The 27,006-nt window shown below is 39.5% G+C and overlaps 1 protein-coding gene across 2 annotated transcripts; it reads right to left on the reverse strand.

Annotated features, from left to right (window-relative positions):
• Positions 1-376: 376 nt before the first annotated feature.
• On the reverse strand, positions 377-27,006 carry Hasp (Hig-anchoring scaffold protein). Of its 2 annotated transcripts, none has more exons than XM_076786654.1 (6): positions 25,818-27,006; positions 24,430-24,560; positions 22,515-22,755; positions 20,611-21,400; positions 17,800-19,230; positions 377-1,742 (listed from the first exon to the last, which is right to left on the reverse strand). In XM_076786654.1, exons 1-6 carry the CDS (start codon positions 26,608-26,610, stop codon positions 1,670-1,672), a joined length of 3,459 nt encoding a protein of 1,152 aa, XP_076642769.1. In that variant the 5' UTR covers positions 26,611-27,006; the 3' UTR covers positions 377-1,669. The 2 variants fall into 2 exon arrangements, with proteins under 2 accessions (XP_076642769.1, XP_076642778.1); XM_076786663.1 differs by having other exon boundaries at positions 17,785-19,230.

The following is a 27,006-nucleotide window of genomic DNA, read 5'->3' on the forward strand; positions in this document are numbered from 1 at the left end:
AGTATTGTTTCAAGACTTAAAGCCATAGCAAAGGAGTCACTGGATTCGCCTTGACGTCAACTATAACATTATTAAGTAAAAAATATATAGCGGCAATTAAAAAATCTAGGTGACATGAATTTTTTATTTAAAAAAAATTTTTTAATTTTTCATATTGAACATTATAGAAGATTAATTACTGATTAATTTTTATTTGAAACATTTTCTTGTCAGAGTACAGGAAATGTCCAAAAAATTGCGATAACATGTGAAGAATGAATGACATTAGGGGTACCCATAAGTAATCAATTATTTGCAAAGAATTTGTTTCGCCTATAGTTCTGTACCGATCGTTCAAGAGGAAACACGTATTCTTTTACAGTTTTCGGTAAAGCAGCCTGTGTTCAAAATATTCTAAAAAGTATAATTTTTTTTACAACCCCGTAATAAAACGACGCCGTCCGTACCTTCCGAGCATCGTTATTTCAATAAATTATAAATATTAAGTCTTAGTACACAAGATATACTCTCAATACAGACAAATACTATTCATTTGAAACAAAAATGGACAGATAATATTAAGTAGATTCTCCAGGATATCAATAAGAAATTATGTAATTTAATCGGTGAAAAATAGGATCCATAAAGTGTTGATGTTTAAATGCTTGTTCTAGTCACAATTTTTAATAAATAATTAATAGACATTTAAGAAGCAACATACATTCGATAAACATCGACATGAGCAAGTTGCTTGTTTATCAAATAAACAGCTAATTCCTCGATCTGGTCCATAGTGCGCCGTTGGCATTTGCATGTTTTCAGAAAGGAACTTCTTTCAAATTGGACCAAACGACTTAAACTGTCCCCAGTTATTAAAACAATTATTATATGACGAATATAAACAAAAGCCATATTTTCAATTAAATTCCATTTCTTTTTGTCTAGTACACTATTCCTATTAGCATCTCAAAAAAAGTAGTCCGGTCTAATTTCGAAAATTAGTTTTTAAAGTGTGTCCACTTAATTTTGTCGCCGACTGCATATACCACGGATTTACATTTTAATATCCCATTCGGCAAACGGAAAGCCGAAATCGAGCATTTTCCCGAAGACGCTTACTTTCACGAGCAGAAGCACTTCAGCGGAATGGGTTAAAGTTAGATCGGCGTGGTAACCTCAGGCTTCCCAGCTCCCACGAAAGTTGTCCAATCAGCGTAGCAGCTTCGACAGCCCGAACGATCTCCGAAAACTCTCGAACCCTCGATTCAGAAGACCGATCCATCCGGAAGGACGTTTAACGTCAGATACGACAGCTTCCCTTTTCGCACCTAGCACCAGCAACTTTTCGAGCTTGGCCGTTGAATGGTGCCGGGGCAGCACAATAAAACGATTTATCCCATAAAGAGGCCAGGGCTTGTGATCCGCGTTACGCGAGGCCGTTAAAGTCTCTCTTCCCCTTTAACGCCTTCTCGCTTTCTACTTTTATCGTTGCCTGTGCACGCGTCCCTGCTCGCTCGCAAATTAGCCAGCTGCTCGCAAGCAAAATCCCGAGATTATGACACCATCACAGCACGCGGGGGAGGTGTATCGAGACATCTGGCGACCTCCTATCGTTCCAGGGTAAAGGATTTTCGACGGTGAAACACCGTAGGTGGTCCTCCTTCAACGTTTAACCACTTCGTTGCTTCCACTACTTTCTGTAATCACGGAATCGTGCCCTCTCATTGGCACGGTCTCTTTGTTGTTGCTGGGTCTCTGCGAAGCTGCAAGCAAAGGCGGGATAATTCGTTATATGAGAAAAGGGTTTAAATCATTCGGTAGCCTAGGAAGCTCGTGATTTTTCAATGAGTGAATGGTATACAAAGCGGTTCATGTGATACCTTGTTTAGGAAAGTTGTTATTCTGCCGTTGTATTACATTTTTCCAACGACACAAGAAACTCTGCATTTCTTCTTTCGTGAAAGCTTTTGCTTATAGTGTCAAACATGTTTTCCAATTTTTTTTCGGCACGAACTTTCTTGGCTACATAGTCGATGAAGTCAATTATTTTTTCTCCTTTTTAAAGACACACAGCTTCAGATTATAGACTCTTTCATGATAGTGCTATATTAAAGAATGTTTTTGAATAATGATAGTCTGGGGGGAAATTGTTAGTGCTATTGAAGAATTTATTAAGAAATCCTTAGCTATGAATTATACATGTTTGAAAATTTTCAAATAGTCCCTGATAGGTTAAGTTCTCATTTTAAAAACTAATTGTATGGTTTCTTTGTACTGTACTAATTGGAACGGTTTCTTTTAAGGGTTGTTATGTGACAGGTTCTCGTATTGTAATAGTAGTTGCAGGTGTGAATAATAAACTGCGAATAACATTCATTTTTTAATGGAATGCAGGGTCAATATACAGGGTGTCCCAAAAATGTTGTACTTCCTTGACAGGAGTGATTCCTAAGGTCATTTGAAGTAACTGTTTCCTTTGTTCTCCGCAGCTTTGATAAGGAGTTATTAACGAAAAACGTAGGCCCAATGCCAACGTCATGCTTAGCACGATACGTCGCCGAGTCGCAATCCGGAAACTATAGCCGTGCTCTGATTGGTCCGTGTTTTTCGTTAATAACTCCTGAACGAAGCCGCGGAGAACATTTTCCCAAAGTAAAAAATTACTTCAAATGACACGTAGGCCCTGTTAACACTTTACCGACCGGTAGCCTATTAGTTTATTAGTTTATTAGTTTGTTAGTCTATTAAATCTGCTGACACAATGTGGTTACTCTGTTTTTGTATCTAGCGTTTATACACCTCCACCATCTGACCTGCCTAGTATAATCTGACCCTTAATCGGCCATATTGAAAGCCGATTAAAATTGTGATTAAATTGTCGAACAGGAACAGTAAACCAATCGTTTCTCAGTTCATATAAATGTGAAAAGGAATTGAAGATCTGCACCCAAAATTTTAATACAATAAAGTATATTTTTTAAACAAAAGAAAGTGTTCTGCTCCTAGGAATATTGTGCGGTGATTATCTGTATCCAGTAGTTTACGTTGAAGCTACGTTATTGCAAAATTGTAATAATTTCTGGCTGAAAGTGACGAGGAAGCTCGCTCGTGAATTTCCTGTTTAACGACCACCCGCTGATTCCGCTTTTTTCTTAATTAGCAGCCGCTTAATCAACTGTAACTACACTAGCGGTATACCATAGACCGAAAACAGCTTAATGAATCGGGTAATTAACCGAGTCGGATAGAAGTACCTGTCACTTTTCGGCTGATAACGAGGCGAAAATGTAGGCGAATTGCAGTCGGTAAAGATCGTGTATTTACAATGGTAATAAACTGTGCGCTCGAACGCCATTAAAAACGGTGTAAAATTGTAATTTTTAAAGGCGTCGTCGAGCTGAATGATATTCGAGCCTGAGGCTACAAAGAGACGACAGAAGTTCCGAAAGCGTGGGCGCTCGCGAGAAACATCTGTCGGTAGCGAATGGAAACTTGCTCCGACGGAAATTGTAAACTGTTTTTAACTTTCTCAACATTTCTCTGTTAATGATACAAAAGGAATTGCAATAAATATAATTATTTAAAAACATATAAATTTTATAGTCTGCAAAACTTGGAATTTGTGGAAGTTGCAAGTGGACTTTGGCCGAACTCTAAATTGGATCTCTTAATTAGTTTAATTTACAGAGACTGTGCACTTTATCTATGTGAACAATCTTATTACGTAATATCCATATAGTATATCCTTTTCCAGTAAGACATGTATCTGTACTGAAAAGAATATATATTTTGTGGCTCTACCGTTATTTAGTGTTATTTAAGACTACCTAGATGATGATTTTATACATATTTAAATTATCCAATTTAAGACTAGAAAGTCTAGAAGGATTATGCAATTCATAAACTTTTAGCAGATCATATTTAATCAATAATTTTTTAAAATCTTTCTTTTGTGAATTGAGGATCTCTCATAAAGTGTTAACCAATAAAGTGGTTACCCGATATTTGTCCAAAACACGGGTCTAGTCAGGGACATATATCGGCCAGGAGATTTCTTTGATCCACGCCGAACGTAGAAAAGGACAACGAAGCTTCAGAGGCCTCGGTTCATTCGTCGCAGTGGGGATAGCTGTGGGACTTTTATCGGGTAGGCAATTGGGACATATATCGAATAAACACTGTATATAAAAAACTGAACGAAAAAATTTAATTCCTGATAATTCCCTCGTTGGTCTAAATACTTTGCTTTGTCTTTAATAATTGCTGAAAATTAAGGAAGTAAATAATTAAAGAATTCGTCCTTTGTGGGCGAAAAACCTGTAACAAAACATGAGCCACTACCCACAAAACTAAATAACAGTCTTCGAACGTATACTGAGGATTTTATGCATTTACGAGAAAAATGGATGAGCATAGTTTGTAAAAATAGAAAGCAGAAAAAGTTTGGGTAATATCAACATATTGTTTGCAACCTAATAAAACTATAAAAGCGATAAACAAACTCCAATTGGATTCCTGTGTTCTGCAGGCAACGCAAACAATTTCTATTTTGCATGAAGGTCCACAGTCTGGTAATTAATAATGTAGGTATAATTAACAGAGACATGAATTTTCTCCAGCTTTTGGAGATTCTGGCCAACTGTGGAACGATTCCTACGTTACCCCAACTCCTTTATTTTCGATAATTGTCGAAGAGTTGGAAAGGCGCGCGGTCAGAAAAATGTTCCTTTGTGAACGAGGGCCCCCTAACAAAGTATCAGCGAACATGGTCGAAAACGTAGTACCTCTCATCCCCCTCGACGAAAAGTTCATTCACAGAAGCATCATTCAGTGGGCAGTTTCGCCATTGGCAAAGTCACGTCCAGAAGCGGCGGGTCTCAACGATGGAAGCATGGAGTTCGAGGAAAGTTCGCGGAACAATTCTGAGCGGGCAAGTCGATTGTCCAGCGAGGCGCGACTCGGAGCTAACCTGTAAACCCTTTCGCTGGGTTTCCGATCCATTGGAGGTGTAGCCGGTAGCTTGGTGGCTACCAGGGGAGGGGGGGGGGGCACGGTGCCATTCATGAACTCGTGGAAAGTACAATGATCCGTCTAACTTGGCACGCCTATCCACCGGCCGGGCTGTGCGGTTATCTAGGCAAATCCTCGCTCGGAATACCAGTAGGTTTCATTGAGCGAAGCCACCGAGCAATTTCGTGGCGGCATTGACTGCGCTAAGGCGACACTTGGCTCGGTGAATTGGCAGGAAGCCCGCGCCGCTTAACTCCTCTTTGTATGAGATTATCACCGGCTACTCTCTCGGCCCCTGCTACACCACCGGCCGGCATCAACTGCGTTCACATTGTCGTCATAGGGACCCTTGACGATTTCTGGACGAGTCTTTCCCGCAAGATCGATCCGCTCACGCCGTCTCAAGTGGGTCCTGCCGTCGGCAGGTGATCGCCAATCCTCAGACGCGTTCGTCATGGACTGGCGAAATGGTCTCCATGGTTCGCCAATTTTTTCCAGGTGGTCCTTGACAGTGTATTATACACTCGATGAACGAGTTCATTCAACGCAGACACCAAAATTGACACGTTTCGAGTAGCGTGAGTTGCATATCTACATTTTGAACTTTTCATTCCCATGCATTCCAAGTTTTTGCTTTTCTTTGGTAGGGGAGAATGGGGTAACATGTTCAATTGCTCAGTTTTATTTTATCACTTTTGAGACACGATTTATAATGTACAGCCTTTACTCGATATATGCCACAAATATTTAGCCAATAAAAGTCCCAGAACTATCCCCACTGCCGCGGGATATACCCCGTGAGGAGCCAAGTTACACTCCTCGGCGACCGAGGTCACTGGAGCTTCACTGTCCTTTTATACGTTCGGCAGTGTATCAAATAATAGTACAATCTTCTAACCGATATATTAAGGGGACCCATAAGTAGCAATTATTAAAGTAATGTTGCTTCTTAAATGTCTATTAATGATTTATTAAAAATTGTGATTAGAACAAGCATCTAAACATCGACACTTTATGGATCCTATTTTTCACCGAAAAATTACATCATTTCTTATTGATATCCTGGAGAATCTATTCAATATTATCTGTCCATTTTTGTTTCAAATGAATAGTATTTGTCTGCATTGAGAGTATATCTTGTGTACTAAGATTTAATATTTATAATTTATTGAAATAACGATGCTCAAAAACTAAAGTGAATCTTCAATGTTTTGTATAATTGGTAAAGGACATCTTTTGAGTTCCATATAGTTCCGCATTGTATCAAAGAGCATTGTTTTGAGTACACTTTCCCCTATAAAATCATGCAAGATTCACATCCCATTCGGTCCCGGTACAAAAGTTATTATTGTTTAAAGCGCCTCTGTGACCAGAACAGCGCGGAGCGTTAAGAGGTTTTTAAGGTTGTCATATGATTGTTTTAAGATAAGATGGGCAAATAATCGCAATTTAAAATAAAAAAACACATTATCCCCAGAATTAAAGATTATTTTGTTCTTTCAAAAACTGGTAACAGCCAACTAAGATCAAAACCTGAAAGTCGAGGGTAAAAAACATTTTCCACGAATATCTTGGAAACTACTGCAGATAGGAAAATGGTGTACATGGCAGAATTGTGTGTCTTTTTATAAGAAATACACCTGCGAAGACAGATTTCAAATATCACCATTTGTATCAATAATGTACTAAATATTAGGGAGGCCCATAAGTAGTCAATTATTTTGAAATCTAAAACAAACTTTGTCGTAAATTCAGGTTTTTATTTCTTAATTTATTATACAATCTCCATCATTATCAAGGACAGTTTGCCATCTTTCCTGCAAGTTTTTAATCCCCCTCTTTTAGAAATCCAGGGTTCGTGAAGCAAAATATGACTCAAGGTGCCTCCTTACATCTTCTATAGAAGTGAATGTTTTATTTCTTAAATAATGCTCCAGAGATCTGAAAAGATGATAGTCAAAGGGAGCAATATCCGGTGAGTACGGGCGGTGCGGTGTAAAACTTCCCATTGCAATTTTTTTATTTTTTCTGGAGTGAGTTTTCTATATGGGACAGCGTATTGTCAATTTGCAGTATTACACCTTTCCTGTGGACTAAAGATGCCCACTTTTTCAATAGTTCTGAATACAGCCGTTGTAATTGCTGACAATACAACTCAGCAGTAACTGTTTCCCCAGGTTTCAACAATTCAAAGTGAATTATTCCACGACAGTCCCAACAAATGCACAGTAACACCTTTCTAAGTGATAAGTTAGGTTTAGGGGTTGATATTGCGGTTTGATTTGCTGAAACCCATTGCTTGGAACGCTTTATGTTATCATAAAGAATCCACTTTTCATCTCTGGTAACGATTCTACTAAGAAATGGATCTCTACGAAATCTGGATAGCCATGAAGTGCAAATTGATCGACGAATATTCTTGTTGGTCTCAGATAATTGATGCGGTACCCATATTCCTTGCCTATATGTCTTTCCCATTTCGTGTAGGTACCTTTGTATAGTTGACCATGTGGACCCAAGGCTTCTCGATAATTCTTGTATACTTAATTTTGGATCGACTTCCACTAGAGATTTTAGGGTGTCATTATCAAATTCAACTGGTCGTCCACTTCGAGGCCTGTCAGAGAGATCATAATCACCAGCAGCAAACCTTCTGAACCAACGTTGACACTTGTTGACCTGCAATACATCTCCATAAACATCGCAAATTTTCTTTGTTGTTACCGTTGCATTAAATCCCGCATGAAAATGAAAAAGTATGCAATGACGAATATGATCCTCGGATGGTACGGACGGCGTCATTTTATTACGGGGTTGTAAAAAAAATTATACTTTTTAGAATATTTTGAACACAGGCTGCTTTACCGAAAACTGTAAAAGAATAAGTGTTTCCTCTTCAACGATCGGTACAGAACTAAAGGCAAAACAAATTGTTTGCAAATTGCAATTGATTACCTATGGGTACCCCTAATATATTCCTGGATAGACCCGTGTTGTGGACATATATCGAGTAGACATGTATGTTTCCACTCCTCGGCGACTGAGGCCACTGGAGTTTTGCTGTCCATTCGTACGTTCGGCAGTGTATGAAGGAATAGTATCTTCTAACCGATATATGTCCTTGGATAGACCTGTGTTGTGGACATATATCGAGAAAACACTATAATACATCTTTCAGAAGAAGGGATTTAATGATGTTAACATTTTTAAGAAATACTATTTCTGAAAGATTGTCAACGCGAAGCACGAAGCCATCATTCAAATCAATTAATTCCCCTGATGTTTCCAAAACCTAACCGCTTGTCCAAACGCCACCAGATTAGAAGTAGCGGCACCGAATGGAGTAGCAAGAACGTCAAGCCGTTGTTCATCAGCCTTCCGGAAAGATTCCGGAGATTAATTACCGGGTGGTTCGTAGGCGACCTGTTGATCGTAAAGTTTCCCTGATTTACGACATTCCTGGCCCATTCACCTGACGCAACGTGTTCGAGGGGTCGAACGACGCGGCGCGACGAAATCGATCAAACACCGGCAGGGACTTCCTGTTCCGTCTGAGGTTCGTTTACTGATCGTTAGCATCACTTTTGAAACAGCCTAGGCCTGTTTACACAGGAGGACGCGGCGCGGGGCTCTAATGGACGACAAAGCCTTTGCCACCCGGTGGTCGTTTATCGCCCGTGCTTTCTCGGTTAGCGCGTTTAACACCGTATCAACTGACCGCATAATCATCGTCGTATGAACTGGAATAATGACTGCCGCAAGAAAACGCGCCGCGCCGGGGCTAAGTGAATTAGTGGTGCGTGCCCTTGTCCATTCTTTTTTTTTTCTTCTTCTTCTACCCGAGAATCTCGTTAAGCGCAGGCGTACTAACGGCACTCTCTTCGTTCGAGAACGTCGAGCACATTGCCTCCACCGTCTATGTATCGATTTTTAGCGAGTTTTGTGGCTCAGCCTTCTAAGACTATTATCGTTCTATCTCGATACTTGAACGCTTTATCGCGCCTTTGACCTTTATCTCTGATCCAGTGAATCTTAAAATTAACCCATTGGCGCGCAATAACGTCTCATGCTTAATATTAAACATTATCAGAAAATTACGTTAATCAATTAAAAAATTTAGTTTTTCATCACATTGTAAAAATCGAAGTAAAATACTATTTAATATTAACTGCAAATATTCTCAGCGGGATGTGTATTACCATCTCTGTATTTTGAAAGTAGTTTGACTGATTAATATGACTTTTACAAATCCAGTCTACTCGAATACTTTCCACTTTTTAGGCCCATTGTCAAATCACAGGGACTCACAGTCACACTTCTATTAAGTATTAAGATTGTCTTCTATTAAGTATTAACTATTAAGATTGGCAGACCGATGCATAAAGGTACTGAGCCCTGTAAAGCCATTCAATTTTATCTCGTACCGTCGCTAGAAAAATGATCGAGTCTAAATGATGAATAATGGAGTGTCAACCCTTGGCCCTCTTGTTAACTTTATTCATAAAATGTTGAAATGTTTTCAGAGACGTTTTCAGCATGTTCTGGACAAAATCAGTTTTTCTCCTGCTACATTATGGAAAAATATCTTCGAAAAAAATGAACTACGAAGGTAGAGACCTAACCTTAACCTAGGCTTTAAAAAGAACCTAGATTTTTTGAGAAGTTGCGACAGTTTCGGCAGGGACCAAAAATAACAGTTATTCTAAAATTTTCTACGATACTAATCATTCATAAATAGTTGATTATTCTTGAAATTTAAGATAATCTACACAAAATATACAGAAAAAAATTCGAAGAACCAAATGATTAAAAAATATCGATTTTTATACTTTTTGGTTACAAATAACAGTTATTGGTGTCCAAAAAATTGGATCTTCCTCGATAACTGTTATCGATAATGAAAAACTGTTTCGATTGCTCAAAGCAGTTTTCGATGATCGACTTTCTTTTCACTTGTTCATAATAATTATTGATGAGAAAATTCATTTGCATATTTAATTACTGAATTGTCTACTTTTTTCGGATGGAGCAAGCCTGTGAAATTCATTGACAAGGTTTCGTACAACAAGACGAATCAGCAGACCATAAGAACAACAGAAAATCTGAAAAAAAAAAATTTTCAAAATTTTTTCAACTGGGAAAAACAGAAATATAGACTCCCGTATTTCTCAAAACTAGCGTGCATCATTCACGCTGTACCCGAAACTCAGGTTAGCGTTAAACGAACCTTTTTTCCTCTAAAATTAACGTTAGATGATTTTCGGTGTAATTTGTCAGGAGAAAATTTGTAAAAACTCATGTTTGTCACAATAAATTTTGATTGTAGCTTTCTACCATTTGAAAGTTGTACTATTTAATAATAACTATTACAAATTTCCTTCATCAATAACTGTTATGAGTCATCGAAATGAACATCTCTCATTGATAATCGTTATGAGCGATCGAAATAAATTTATCTCATCGACAACTGTTATGAGCGATCGAAATAAATTTCTCTCATTAATAACTGTTATTGGTGATCGAAATGAAGAGAAAAAAATCTTCAGTTACTTATGATCCTTATTTGTAACCAATACGATTTTAGTCGATGAAATACTTGTTATTCCATGACTTTTTTCTTTTTGGTTATAACAGTTATGGTCCCTGAGTTTGGGTAATAATGAATTTTTAAAAAGTGTTCAAATATTTGTTGGAGCAACCATATACCTTGTTTCGCTGTTTCTGAACAAAATTAATTTAATAGCAGTCCATAATTTCATTCTCAGAGATAAATCGAGGCGATCTCGGCGAGTATTCGTCTGTCGCGAAACGGGGGGCCAATTACGCGTTAGGGATCGGCTTCTTCCGCAACCCTTTCGTCAATCCCGCGATCGAACTCGCATTTTTATTGGCAACATTATCGGCTGCATCTGTTGCGCGGTTCTCGGACGCCTTATCATAACGAACGCGCGTGTTTTCGGGCTGGATTAATCGATTTAACACGATTCCCCGAACCGGTGGCGGCTCTGTTAACGAGCCGTGTTGACCAGATAACATCGGACACGGTTTCTCGTCGCCGCTCACGAATTATAATTGGTCCGTAATTAATGACATCGTCGATATTGACAGGTGGACGGCGCGAGTGAACGTTCGCGTGAACGGCGCCGCCGCCGCGCGAATTACGCGGGCCCCGCTGCGCCCCTTGATCCCTTTTTCAGGCTCTGCTTATTTTCAGACTTAATTACCTCGGATGTTACAGCATAATCATCGATCGCCGAGCGCTCCATCGATCCACAGATATCGGTAGCACGACTCTACCGACCGCCGCCGTTTTCGAACACGCACCTTTTAGAAACCATGCCACGCAAGTGTTAACGTTCTGAGAAAAACGTGACTTTCGCGAATTTTTTTTTTGGAAAAGTTCATGAACTTCTTTTCAACGAGTACTTCGTTTAAACCTGCATGTACTGTGTAGCTTTTAGTACTTTTTTTACTGCCTAATCTAGAAAAATGGCGGGATAACGGCCTTTCTCGCAGAAGATGTTTTCTTAAAACGGTGAACGTGATCTTAGTGAATTCTTCATGAATTAACAAGAGAGAGATCATTTGAAAAAGTCCTGCATTCATCTCCTGTAATGGATAAATTTGAATAAAAATGAAAACAAAAATTAAAGAAAAGAAAATTAAATAAAAAAAATTAACTAAATTAAATTATTAATAAAATTATTTAATTATAATTGTCATAAATTTTTTATTTCAGACGATTCAACTACAACAAATCATGCAATTCGTCATCACATCAGTAATCGGTAATGCATTTAGGATAACAATTTTTTCGAAAGTAACTGTTACTCAGGAATTTTTTAAGATTCTGGAGTAAAAAAATTACTACATGTGGTACAAAGTATGTACTTTTTACGAAACTGATTGTTTAAAAAAGAAGTGCATTCATTTTCCAGAAAAAATTCCTAAAAATCACGTTTTCTCAGACTAGGCTCGATTCTTTAAGACAGTAAAAATGAATGGCCTCTTTTGAATTAAATTACTCTAATATGATTGGATAAACATACTAATATCTTCTAGAGTTGATAGTGGATATACTTACAAGCAATTTAATAAAAATTAATCGCCAGAATGTTGGAAATTGTTGAAGTTATGGATCAATAAATATTGCACTACAGAGCATGTAGCTGTAGACGGTGCGTTAGATTCTAAAATTTGGGGCAACCAATTGTTGAAAGTCAAATGCTTCGGTGAGAGTAATCTCTATATCCAAAACTAGATTTGGTTGGGTAAATTCCGACAAAAATTGCGAGAATTGAGCACAAAGCAATATTTGTTCCCATTTTTTACGGAAAGATTATTTTTAATTATTTATAAATCGTTTTGTAATGATTCAATAAAAAAGAATTTCACTATATTCGGAATGGTATAATGCACATTCAGATAAAATTTGAACAAAAAATATTCATCCGTTTATTCCTAAAAATATAATATATCAAGATATTTAAAGACATATTTAAAGTCTGTTTAAATATAAAATATTCGAAAATATTCTCTGTAGCTTCGTAGAGGAGTTATTAACGAAAAACAAGGACCAATCAGAGCACGGCTATAGCTTCCGGATTGCGACTCGGCGACAGATCGCGCTAAGCGTGACATTGGCATTGGCCGAGCCGAAATCCGTCCACTATAGTCGCACCCTGATTGGTCCGTGCTTTTTGTTAATAACTCCTTAACCAAGCCGTGGAGAACATTTTCTCAAAGGAAAAACTTTCTTCAAATGACCTCAGGAATTACCCCTTGCAAGGAAGTAAAACATTTTAGGAACACCCTGTATAGAACCAGACATCCTTCCAGGCATGGAATTATAATTATACGAATGTTTAACAGCAATTTTCCTTGAAGCGTTCCCAAAGAATCGCGTTTTAAAAGTCAACAATAAAAAACTGACTTTTTAAAGATTCGATATAGCAGTACCCCATTAAAAGTCGCGTATCTGTTTTGTGTTTCGTCGATCGAAATTATCGAGGAAATTATACGAACAGGAGAGAGATAAGCAACCACAGGTGAAACGAAACTGCTGGTAAAAGGAATTCCTCACTTTCCAGGTTTTATGGCTTCCGTTTAATGTACAGCCGATTCCGAGGCTTTAATTGGACACTCTTCGCGATCGCGATCAACGATTCTTGGCGGACCTTCGTGTTGTTTATGCCCGCGCTAGCACGCGCTTGGTTTATCGGAATTAACTTTGTTGGATCGAAATTCGATTGAATTTTTTTGCCTTCCTTCGGGTTCTGGAAACGTAATTTCCGTTGTCCATTTATGTATTAATTACCTGCGTATTTATTGCCTCGAGAATATTTGGAGATTGAGGGTATAAATTAAGCGTAATATCTCGCTCAATTCATTTAATTTCTGAACGAATTTCCTGAAAAGTTTCCACATAAACGGTGAACCATAAACGTGCCGACAATTTGGGGTCGGAAATGATCGAATTCGTTCGAAATATGCCTAATTAGTAAAAATTTTTAACAACAATCACTGTTTAGAGAATTGTTAATAGCTTGTCTATTTTAATCAATTTTACATATGTTTCTCGAACTGTTTTATAAACAAACAGTTCAGCAATACTGAGTAAAAATGGGAAAATGTGAGAATAAAAATTTCTTTAATATATTCAAAATATCCCTTTTGTATGTTAGTACGTTTACACACACTAGTCTTTAAAAATATTTATCACTGATCATAGTGTAGAGAAAAAAAAAATGTAATAGCTTGTATTAATCACTGAATCAGCTTCTTTAAAAAATAAATGCTTTTGTTTAACGAAAGGGCTGAAAAACTGATTAAATTCATAGAATACAATGTTTCAAACTGAACTGGTTTGTAATATATTAGCAGTATGCATGCATGTATCCGCAGCTCAGTGAAACGTTTAACTAATGAAAATTCCCTATCTGAAATGAAGACCAATTATGAACAATACACTTTTAAGCATCTACGAAATCCATGCAATTCTGTATCATCGCGTAAAAATTACTATCCTGCGGCGGATTCGCGAAGAGACATGAATTTTGTGGAAGGAGACATTGGTTCGGATAATGAAAGTACACGCTCCGTTTGTCCGTATCATAATACTTATTATTCGCTAATGATACTTATCCAATGGCATTGCGTCTCTGTTCATAAAAATGCACGTGTGTATGACTGTGGCGTATTTTCGATCGTCGTCGTCGTCGTGTCTACGTGTACATGTGTCCGTGTGTACGTGTCCGTGTGTGAGATGCAGTGATCGATCGATCGATCGATACAAATGGCTCGAACGCTCGGGGTTCCGGGCCTAGAATATGCGCAAGTAAAAACGAATTTTACGAAGAGAAGGACGGGAATTATATATCGATACGATCGTGTCTCGTTCGTTTCGATTCACTTTGGCGATCGAACCGAAGAAGATGGGCGTTTCATTTCAAAAATCGAACGTATATGTATGTACAACGATTACAATGCGGTCCGGCTTCCGATACAACAGTTTTACAAAAACCTATTATTATAACCGGCGTATAACATTCAACAAACACAGCCCTCGAGTGAAAACTTAATTAATCGATCGTCTGAACGAGGATCGTCCGATCTCGACCAGACGAGAGAAAGGGAGAGAGAGAGAGGGGGGGGTGGAGGTGGAGGTGGGAGGGAGGGAGAGAGAGACACAAACCCGGCAAACGTGTTTTCCGTGCGATTCCCACAAACATACTTAAAATACGTTAACGTAGCCGTATCTACTAATACGATTTTCCCCCCGTAAGGGCGCTTAAAATGTACGTTCCGCGACGTGAGCGTGACACTACCGTTTGTGAAAAGGTAAACTGTGACAAACAAACATACTTTCAACGATCTCCGCCGCAAGCATCTCTAGATGGAGCAGCAGCTAGCTCTAAAACTTCACTCGCACCTTTGCAGTTGAAATCGGCTTTTTGATTTGATTCGATCGAACTTACCGCGCTGAAGATCCGATTTCGAACCGGAAGCTCTTCCACATAGAGAAAGTGTGTAGGGTGACCGGCCAGTGAACGAACATAATTCAATGAATATTGAAATTTACACAGTACAGTGATTTCTCTATATATGTCGCCAAGGCCTGGATGATAAACGTCGCGGAATTATCCCCACTACCGCGGGATGTACCTCGTAAGGGGTCACGAAGCTCGAGAAACCTCGGACGCCGAGGAGTGTAAACATAACACGGCTCGGGTATGTCTCCTGGACGATACATGACTCTGGCAAGACCCGTGTTGTTGACATATACCGAGAATTCACTGATTCTTTTCTTCAAAGATCTCAAAGAATTCAAAGATCTTTTTTTAACCCATTCGGCACTGCATTAATTTAATTAGTTTAATTAGTTTATCATAAGATCTTTTTTTTCATAACCCATTCGGCAGTGCATTAATTTATTTAGTTTAATAAGTTTATTATAATAACTTATTAACGTATCATAACAAGTCTATTGATATACAATTTAATTTATTTAGTTCACTATATTAAGTTCGTTCGTTTATAATTAACACTGATCATCAAATTGATTATAATACAAACTATGGCCATCAAATATTCTATTTTTCTTATAGATGTTTCTTATAGAAAATTCATATGGAAATGTAGAAATTTTCCTTTTTGTAGAGATAGCAGTCAGGAAATTAAATAACGATTTGTGAATAGTAATTTTAACGGGTACGCGGTTTAACTGTTCATTCACTGTATAGGTCACCCTGGTAGTATGAAACGATTTGTACTTATCCATATACTTACGAAGGTAAATTATTTTATCCGTGCAGCTTATGAAGATTGTTATTCCGTGAGACCTTATTATAGTTAATTTAACAACAGTTTTGGCCACTGTTTTGATATTGAAAATTGGTTAGCACGTTTAGCCGAATCTAGTATCTAATACGAAGGAAGACATCAATTTATTTTTAAGTAGATTATGAATTTTAAGTTGAATGTGTTGTATTGATTCTGAACGAGATGTTCTAGTTCCTATTAACACGTTGGCTGCTACACAACTATCCTAACCATAGTGATTTCTCACAATGATATTCGATTTATGCAAATGTGCACAAAAATTGAATTTGACACTGAACGTACCGCGATCAAATGATCAATTTTTCATTTCGTAATTATTAAAATTATAAAGACGCTTCCATGAGAAATTAATAAATTCTATTATTCCAGCACAATCATGAAATTCGTATAAAATTAATATGAACTCAATCTTTCCAATGTTATGAGGCAACATAGTCAATTTTAGTGATCAGTAAGTTCAGTGTCAATTAATTTAAGGCAAACAATTTTGTTAAATACGTATGTTCGATATGTCAGTCAACGTTTTATGGAAATATTAGATTTGAGAAAGTTCAGAATTATGTCAATTTATCTTTGTGGCAAATTTAGCCATATTATTGAGGAAGACTGAAGAAACTAGAATTTTCATGAAGAATACTTCCAATTGCATGAAGGATGTTGGTCAGTCTTAATTGTCCTGGCGCACATGAGACATGTCCTGATTGATCAAATTCTTTAGTCGCGTAAACAAGTGCTATTCTTCTTACCCCATTCGGCACATTGTTGAGAAGATTGTCTCATCGATGGATATAGAAAAATGTGGCAAAATTAGAACCTAGAAGTGTCGCAGCATTCCACCAGTTTATGTCAATTATAGTGGAACATAGTCGAATTGCACGAGCCATTTACGAAACTTATGTGAAAGACAGTTCTTAGAAAGATATTGGACAGTTTCTTTAATTAAAATTAAATTTGGGGGTTGAAGACTCACGAGGTATCTCGAACACTCCAAAATTTGCATATTTTATGCAAGATTTTATAGAGACAAAATTTAACATCGTGACAAGACTAAAAGAATTTATCCATGTCAATATATTATTTTCAGCTTATTAAAATTACTAAAGCAAGAAAGACATTTTTTCTCCTGCAATTGATGCAGACAATTTGTATTTTGCATAAAGATCCAGTTTATTTATTTTTAAATTGCAGGGAACCAACCATTTCTGACTTACTTGTGTTTATATGAAATTGTACTAATTCAAACATCGAACCCAATATTTTAAAAAATTTCTCAACGTGTTCCCTGATCGATTGAATTCCCCATTCGAAAACGCATTCTTACTTTCAATCCCCAACTTTGAGGGCTGTTATAAACTGTCTTCACCACATACGATGACCGATAAAAAAAAAATCTACATGTCCAATATTAAAAACTATTTGCCACACAAGTTCCGACAATATCGACCCGCGTAATTCGAACACACCCTGGCCGAACGACTTCAGATCACTCCGAACGGTTCGAAAACCCAAGCACATGCATCAACAGAACCGAAGCTGTCCCGCTAACGAAATACCCTGTCGCACAAGTAACGAGCATCGGGAAGACAGCGATCCACATGAAAAAAAAAAGGAAAGAAAAATAGAAAAAACCCTCCATTTCCTATCGATTGCAACTGCAAAGGTCGCAAATCAACACCGACACCGAACGAACGCCTCTTGATCTAGACGACGAGCAGCTACCGGCTCACATCGCGTCCAAAAAACCGTCGATTAATGACCCCGTGGGTTTCCGGGTACACCGAGACTTGCATGGAAAAAGACTGATTCATGAAAAAAGCGCGACACACGCGGTACAATGCGCATCGACTTTCTGGGACAACGATTATAACTATCGTATATGGTGTATACTCGCCTAAAATCGATTGATATCGGTAAATGACTTAATAAATTCCGTTAATATCACAACACAATTACATTCCCATCGCTCACTTGATCTCGTACGCGCCGAGGTTGCCCTTGCGTCTCCTGTAGACAGCCGGTTGCTGTTGCGGCTGTTGTAGCTGTTGTTGTTGTTGTTCTTGTTGTTGTTGTTGTTGTTGCTGATGCTCATTGGTACGATTATTCCCTTGGTCGATCGATCGTTTCACGTTCGCCCGGTACTCGTCCTCGTACGCGTTCAGATACAAGTTCTTTAGAAATATTTGATTATCCAGCTCAGAGAGTGGCAGGAATCGCTTCGAACGGCTCTGCTGCTGAGCCTCGAGCTCTTTGAAAGTGAACTGCCGTGTTTTCTCGTCGTCGTAGGCCTTCCTCGACCGCTTCAAACCCCTGCGAACCCTTCTGGGCCCGTCCTTCCTCTTCGAAAGAAAGTTCAAGCCCAACAGTCTCCTCTTCTGACGCGTTGGACCCACGTCCTCCGAAGCGTTTCGTATCCGCTTGCTTCGGTGCTTCGGTGCGCCCTCTTTGCTGGGGATCTCGTTGTCCAGCGTCGAGGACTCGTTCCCAGGCACTGTCGAGGATCGATTCTCGTAGCTCTCGACCTCTCTGGGTGTCGGCAACGTGGTCGTGCTGGTCGTGGTCGTCGTCGACGTGCTGGACGCCGTCGGAGTGCTCGTCGACGACGAAGAAGCAGCTATCGTCGTCGTCGTCGTCGTCTTCGTCGTCGTTTCCAACGTTTCCTCGCTGCTGTTCAGCTTGGCCTCTATGATATGTTTGAAGAACGCGTACATCTCGCCGACCGTGAACGTGCTGCCGTTCCGCACCGTGAACTTGTCGATATTCATCTTCCTGATCAGCTCCTCCGTCGCGTTTCTGGCCTCCAACATCGACAACTTCTCGGTCACGTAGCTGTTCACGAACTCGTAGAAGCCCTTGTAGTAATTCTTCCTGTGCTTCTTCTTGTCTTTCGATTTCTTCGACTTGTCGCCGTGAGCCTGGCCCTTCTTGCGAGAGTCCTTGCGGCCCTTCTCGTTCCAGCGTGTCGACTTGTTGTAGAACCGCATGATCTTCTCGAACTTCCGTTTCAGCTTGATGAACTCCCGCTGGTTTCGCACTTCGAAGTCCGAACGGCCCTTCGAGTTGTTGCGTCGGGCCTCGGAGAGGTCCACGTGGAAGAAGTTTTTGCTCATGGCGTTCAGGAGGTCGTGCATGCTACCGTTCGCCGAATTGTTCGATTGTCTGGCGTCGATGCGTTGCAGCTTCCTGTAGGCGATCTCCAGGAAATCGATCATCTTCTCCTCGCGCAGCTTGGTCCGGTTAGCGTGGTTCACGTGCTTCTTCCAGGTAGGGTCCGTGGAGTTGTCGCGATGCTGCGTGGAGTTGATCGGTTTGTCTGGCTTGTGCTTCCCGTGGTCCTTGCCCTTGTTGAGCTCGAGCCGCAGCAGCTTCTTGCCGATCTTGCGGAAGAACTCGATGAATTTTCTGGAGAAGATAATCGGGTAGCTTGTTATTACGGTGGGTGATCGGTCGAGGGACTTGTTTGTGTGATTTGGTTGCAGTTCTGGGACGTGAAAGATTGGAACAAGTTCGATTGAGATAATCGAGTTCCTTAATACAGCGATTTCTCTATATATGTCGCCAAAGCCTGGATGATAAACATCGCGGAATTATTCCCACTACGGCGGGGTATACCTCGTGAGAAGCTCAAGAGACCTCGACGCCGAGGAGTGTAAACATAATACTGCTCGCGTATGCCTCCTGGATAGTGTTCCTGATTTCTCGACGTTTTTCATTTCTCGAGAAATGAGAAATAAGACTATATTTCTCGAGATTTCTCGAGAATTTTTAATGAAATAAAAAAATATTGGGAAACTTTTACCAAACTTTTATAAAGTGATCTACTAGACAATCTATATACTATAAGACAATCTACTTCTTTTTTTTTTTGTAACAAAATCTGTAGCCGTAGAAAAATTTCTTTCGTTTTGTGTGGATGTCGGCTTTATCGTATACAGAACATCCAAAAGTTGCTGAAGATTGGATGTCCTTTTTTCAGTGGACTCAAAAATTTAGAATTCCTTTGTTAGAGTCCGGAATTTATTTTCTTCTGCCGCTAAACTCTTGACACTAAATTCTTGAAGGCTATCTACAATTTCTAATTCTAACTGTTTTTCCAGTGATGGTTCCGCATTCTGAGAATCTGAAAGTTTTTCACTATTTTCATAAGAATCATTGTTATATTTTCCATAAAGTCTGCTTAGAATTTGTTTTGCCATTTTATACATATCTGCCTTGGATGTTAAATAAAAAAATGTATCTTCTGAATCTTTTTGCAGAGATTCTGGATTATGCAGATATTTTATAAGGGATACAACAATCTTGTCTCTTCTTTTAGATATATCTTCTTTAATAACAACAAGAAACTCATTACTCAATTCAGTATTCAGTTTTTCTAAAGTTTTAAATAAGAATTTAAGAGAATTTAAGAATTTATATGTTATAAAATAAACGAGATTCATAAGAATTTTCCTAAATTTAAATTTCTCGAGAAATACTCGAGAAGGAACACTACTCCTGGACGATACACGATGCTGGCAAGACCCGTGCTGTTGACATATATCGAGAATTCACTGTAGATCACGTTTGCAAATATACTGGAGAAAATGTGTGTTTATATTTTTAGTTGTTTTAAAGGAATTCACAGTTCGCCCCTTTGACAGCGGAGCCCGGGCCCATTCTGTCCAGTTTTAATAATTTCGACAATAAATAATATTGCCTATAGCTAATTACATTTCAAGCATGTCCTACTGGTGTTTCAATTGTATTTACTATTTGAAAGAATACTCGATCTCTGGTCCTTACCTGTATCTCATGGTGAGATCCTCATCACTGATGGACCTCCTTCTTCTTCTGCTCCAGCGCAGCCTAGGATGCTGACCAGGTATGCACTTAGGCAGCTCCTTAGGGCTCCACTTTCCTCCGACACAGGTAGCCCCCGTAGGACCCTCATCGAGCACATATCCCTTATCACAATCGTACATTATCTGCTTGTTGTTCACAACCTTCTTCACATAGGGTCTATAATCATAGACCCCCATATTCCCAACCAGGAAGACCTTGCCATTCTCAATGCTCCCGGGGAATGGACAAAATACTTGAATACAGTGAGGAATGCTCCCTGTCCAGTTCCCATACTGGCACTGAACCGACATGGAATCATTCATCGGTCCCCCTCCAACAAGTTCGAAGCCGTCCTTGCACTTGAAAGCTGCCCTCATCCCATGATCCATCTTCGGTGCTATCACCATGCCGTTTTTCGGCGGTTTCGGCATCCGTTTGCACCTAGCAGGCGAGCAACTCGGCACTATCGACCAGGTGCCATTGTTGCAAACCACCGGCGTGATGTTCGACGCGAATTCGTAGTTCTTCACGCAGGAGACCAGCAATCGCTCGCCGTGCTCGACGACGGTGGCGTTCTCGTTGCTCGCCACCGTGATGTTGCCATTATCAATTTGCGGCACTACGCACGGGGCCAGACACTGCGGCAACGGGTAACGCCATTTTCCCTCGGTCAGGCAGACGGACGAGGCATTTCCCTCGAGCTTCATGTCGTCGTTGCACCGGTAAATTATGCTCGCGCCCAGACCCGTACCTGTCGCCGAAAGAATTCCGCGGGATTAGCTAGCTGGCCGCTTGACACCGTCCGTCGAGCAATTATTCGCTTCTGCGAATTTGCGCAAAACGATACTGTAGAATGCACTTACGTGTCGATTTGAAATAAATAAATATACAAATTTTCACTGAAAATTTTCATCACTGGTCAATTTTTCGTCGACTCTGAATAAGCATTAGGTTGTCCCGTTTCTGTTTCCTATTAATGCACACAATGCAAATGCAAACTAGTTTTTGAAGAACGTAAATAGCGTGGTTACGTAAGAAAAAGTTTCGGAAAAATTAAATATTAATGAATGGATGATTGCTTATATGTGTTCGTGCTATCTAACCTTGTTAAACGTGCACATTGCGAATGAAAATTTTCGGACCATCTAGTAATAGGTATGTTATACCTATTCACTTTTTAATCCTTCAGGAACAACATCTGTGCACTGGCTCTAAATAATATTTCAAAATTTATTTCGCAAGAACAAAGTATTGCACATTTTTAAGAATTACTGCTTACTTTCTAGTATTTAAGGATGGCTACGAAAAATTTTAAAAAGTCCTCCAACAAATTCTGCGTAAGGTCTGTAATAAGAGTGGTTCTTCAAAAAGAAAATGGCAATGGAGCGTCGTTCCTGAACGGTTAATTGTTAATGATGTGAACAATCTTAGTTCAAGCGTATTGCACATTATATTAATTTTTCATTTGTAAAGCAGAAATTTATAGAATTGTTTCCCTTTCCATCGTATTGATTGTTTTACCATTGTGCCAGTTCAACAACAAGTGAGGTCAGAAAAATGAGGTGAGGGTTAAAATGAATTTCAGCTATATAATATAATATCGACAGCAATACTAACATGGATTCACCTACTTTTATTCGTCGTAATAAATATTCTGTTGTGCTGAATTTTTTTTTTTGTAAAAATTATAGAAATACAATTGATGGAAATCTGGAGGATTAATTAATCGATCAGGGTGGAGAGATTACCCAGTATTACCGCGAACAAACTGTTATCACTGTAAGAGGATTTATATAGCGGTTTATTTTTATACGACGCGATTTATTTATAATACAACGAAGAATCTTTTTAATCTTCCAACTTACCAGCCTCGAGATTCTCAATCCAGCCGTTATAGAGAACGCCAGGTGAACCGCAATTAATTTCCTGGCAAGTGGGCATCTTTCCAGACCATTTTCTGTCAGCGAGGCAGCGTCTCGTCCCTGCACCTACCACCGTGTACCCATAGTCGCATTCGTAATGTACGATGGAATTGTATGCATACGAGGTGTAGACCGCCTTCCCATTTACAGGGTGCTCTGGTATAGGGCATTGCACCGTGGTGACCTGAACAAGGAAAACGTTTCCATGCTCGAGTCCATGGAAAGAGGGTGACATGGGTTTGGGGGATGCTAGGACAACTCATATTCAATTCTAATTCATAAAGCGTTGATGATCACATTCCTCAACACTTAAGGGCCCGGGATAGTCACGTGACTTTTTAATTAATATCATAATTTCCACTCACAGCCTTCAGACACAGACTTAAGATCCGTCTTGGTCTTGATCCGACGGGTCTTAAGTCTATGACTAAACTTGTCACATTTTTTGCTCTGTATTATCGATATTATGAATTCTGACGCCAGAAACGTGCTTCAAGTTTTTCGCTTTATTTCGCAGAGAATCGAGACAAATTATAGCTCAATTTGTAGCTGGAGATAGTTTCTAGTGCGCGCTGCTCTCGATTTCATCCAGAAAACTCATCCAATGGCATAAAAATGCTTGGTTTCCACGGCATGCCCATCGTCAATTTTTGGCCTACTTCTAACGCTTATACTACCAAATATATGCATAATCTCGGCAGCTCCTGACCAGCGCGCGCTAGATTGAACCTTCCTCTTTCGAATAAGCCCTTTACCAGCCACAAAATATTCTCATATAAGGACGAAAACTTGATGCACGTAAAACCATTTTTTGACAGTAATGTAGTCACTCTACCCTATCGCGAATCTACGAAGACCGGGATCTTAAGTGGCCTTGCAGAATAGATTGAAAAAATGATTAGACTTAAAATCCCTCAATTTGAACAATGGATACACATTATGCTTTGCAATATTAGGAACGTAGAGAGAGAAAGAGAGAGAGAGAGAGAGAGAGAGAGAGAGAGAGAGACAGAGTGATAATACAAGTTTATGTTGAAATGATTAGATCAATGCACGTTACATAATTATTAGCACAAGTCTAAATTCCGTACTTAAGGGTTAATATTGAAATTAAATAGTTTGCAATAACAAACGAAGTTTGAAAAACCTTGTCGCATATTATACATCTAATAAATACAGTGATTTGCATTACAAATTAAAAAAAATCTCTTGAAAATACTAAATTACTAAATTGTTAAATATACAGTACGATGTTAAGGCTTAACCAATTGAGAAAACATGAATATAATTAATATAAATTTTAATGGTTCGTATAATATCGATGAATGTTATGGATATTGTGCAGTTTAAAGCAATAAATAAAATATGAGAAACATTGCCAGTTATGATTCATCGCGTAAACATGACGACTTGCATCATACATGCGAACAATTAGTGAAGAATATTAAACGAATACATTATTAAATATGCAGAACAATTATAAAGTTCTTAATAATGTCCAATATCAATGCAATGTATATAAACATTAATGGCCCACCTAAGGACCAATATCTAAATTAAACAATATGGAGCAGTAAGTAAAAAATATACAAAAAACATTGTGGCGTACTATTGCAAATAAAATAAACAAAAAAATTACAAAACTGTTGAAATGTAAAATTATTGATTACAGAATGCATTTAACAATAAAACACTTTTCTAAATATAAAAGTGTATGTAATATAAAAGATTGAAACGATACTCAGTATAGTATAAAAACAAATTCGGCTTTCACGTGACAAAAATTGTACGATTGATGGGTTCACGAAAAAATGATAATGCAATTGTCTGCAAGCGGAACTATTCATTGAACGCTTACTTGAACGCATTGTGGTGATTCCTTCGGTGTCCATGTACCGTCTGCCAAGCAAAGCTTTTCGGCCTTGCCAACTAATTCGTTGCCATCCGCGCAGTGATACGACACGCGACAGTCATACGTGTAACACTCGCCTTAAAAAAAGAAGAATAATACTACATTCATACCTGTTTTCAATTCTGAGAATAAGTCTTCTAAAATTTAGTGTAAGCTATCCAGCGTGAGAGCATTAGTGGTGTTCAAGGTTGTCAAGGGAGAGAGAAACCGATATGCCATCAAAGAAGATTCGTGGACTATTTTCGACACGACCCTGAACGTCAAAAACATTATATAACCAACTATTATATACAGCACCAAAGGAGGGCAAATATCTAAAACTGTCGTGTGGTTAAAAAACAAAACTTTGCAGATTATTATTTATCGGATAAATATGCCGTTGTGATACTAGAGTTCTCGAAAATCATTGAATAATTCAAATCTCTTTACAATTGCGTAATGGTTCATTAATTTGTGTTAAGTTATGTAATTCACCGGCGTACGTGGTCGCTAATGAGTATATTAATAATGTATTGCTCATAAATAATTGAACGTAGATAATTGTAATAATATGTGTTTCATTATTCGATGGAATTTCGGGAGAGTATTCATTAAAGACAAATTGCAAATACCGTTAATGCTTCCACGTTTTTAATTATAAAATTAGTGAATTCGTTTATCAGTACTTTAATCGAATTAGTATAGCTGACATTTGGACACAATCTAAATTCTCCATAAATTGATACAACACAGTTTAATTAGCGGTTTTGTGCATCCAGTAGTAAAACAGGGTTTTCCAAATCATTTTATGACTCTATCACTGATATTTACAAACTAAAATAAAATAACATTTATGCGAGTAACATAATAAATATACGTAATCATAAATATTTCTCTTTCTGGTTGCGACGAGGCCGCAAAACACTGCTACAAACAAAGAAAGTGAATTTATTTAAGCTATCAAATACTTTCAAGTTAAACAATTTTCTTCATGAGACAAACATAACTCGTGAACCACGGGGTTAATATTTCAATTTAATTAGACCGTCTACGTTCACAGAATTACGATAAAATTAAACATGTACGTTCGCTTTCAAACAAACCATACGACCGGTGGTTAAACCCAACACCTCGACAAAACGTTAAACAAACGTTTGCCAATTCCACCCCGTGCTCCCTCATCCGAAAATAACAAACAAACGTCACCCAGAACGCTAAAAAACAATAGAACCAAAAGGCGAGGCTAGACGAACCAAGGGTTCTACCACCTGACCATCTACCTCCGAAACCAAACATCCCTAACCGGCCAGCGATCACACAAATAACCGTAAACAAACAAACCCCAACATACGTACCGGCGTGCCATCCGTTCGCGATATCCGCCGGTGGATTGCACTTTTGCGGCTCGCAGGTGATATCCGGACCGAACCAGCTCGCGTTACCCTCCATCAACAGGCATTTGGCCTTCCTGACCCCGTTGGTCATGTAACCATGATCGCAGAAGTACTGAATATCGCTGTCCAGGTCGAAGGTCGTTTGCTCCGCGAGCGCGTTATGCCGCGCGTTTTTCACTTTCGGGGGTTGCGAGCAGAAGGAATTCTGGTCCTTCTTGCACGAAGGAGTGGTGCCGGTCCAGTTTCCATCGGCTCTGCATGTCCTCTCAGTCAGGCCCACGGTAAAGTAATCGGTATCACAAGTATAATGAGCTCTGTCCCCGAAGAACCTGCCGGTGACGGTCATGGTACCATGCGGGATCTCCGTCAGTGTCGGACACTCTCTTTCCGGCTTGATGCAGGACATGCCGCAGGCCCCGTCGCACCTGCACTTCTTCTTCTTGCTCTTGCAGTCCTCGTCAGTGGAGCACTTCCGGAGACACTTTTGTCCGAGTAGCTCGGCTTGCTTTTCGTCGCGAGGGCACATGGCCGACGGCGAGTTCCTGGGGTTCTTGTAGATCCTGCCATCGTCGTCGACCTCGGGCTTCGTCTGGTACGCTTGGTCATCGTCGTCGTCGTCCTCGTCGTCGTCCCAGTCGTCGTCGTCGTCGTCGTCGTCGTCGTCGACGACCGCCGCTTGCTGTCGAAGCTTCGACTCTGACGAGGCGATGAACAAGGTGCAGAGGAACAGCAACAGAAGCGCGCTGGGTCGCATCCTGGCAGTCTCTCTCGCTGAACAACACTGGCTCGATACGCGCCCCGCGAAACAACTGTTGTCCCCCGTTCGTACAGGCGGCTCGTTCACTGGCTGGCCACGCGTTTACATGACATTCGACGGAAAAACTGTCGGACCAGGCGGAAGCAGAGCGAAGCCAGTCTCATCCCGAGGCTCCGAAGAGGACGACGTCGTTTCTCTCGCGGCCGTGACTATTAATCGAGTCTGCCTCTTCGGCGTCCAGGAGGATTAGGACGGTGTCTCTCTCTCCGTCACGCTCGCCGCCTCTCCGTTCCCCTAACTCCGCGGAATTTTTTTCTTTATTGTGCGGACTGCGGCCCCGTGCTGCCGGGAATTCGCGGATACTCGCGCATCTCTGCACGCGCATTCAGCCTG

The sequence above is a fragment of the Halictus rubicundus genome, chromosome 1 (assembly GCF_050948215.1).
Source record: "Halictus rubicundus isolate RS-2024b chromosome 1, iyHalRubi1_principal, whole genome shotgun sequence".
Classification (NCBI taxonomy): domain Eukaryota; kingdom Metazoa; phylum Arthropoda; class Insecta; order Hymenoptera; family Halictidae; genus Halictus; species Halictus rubicundus.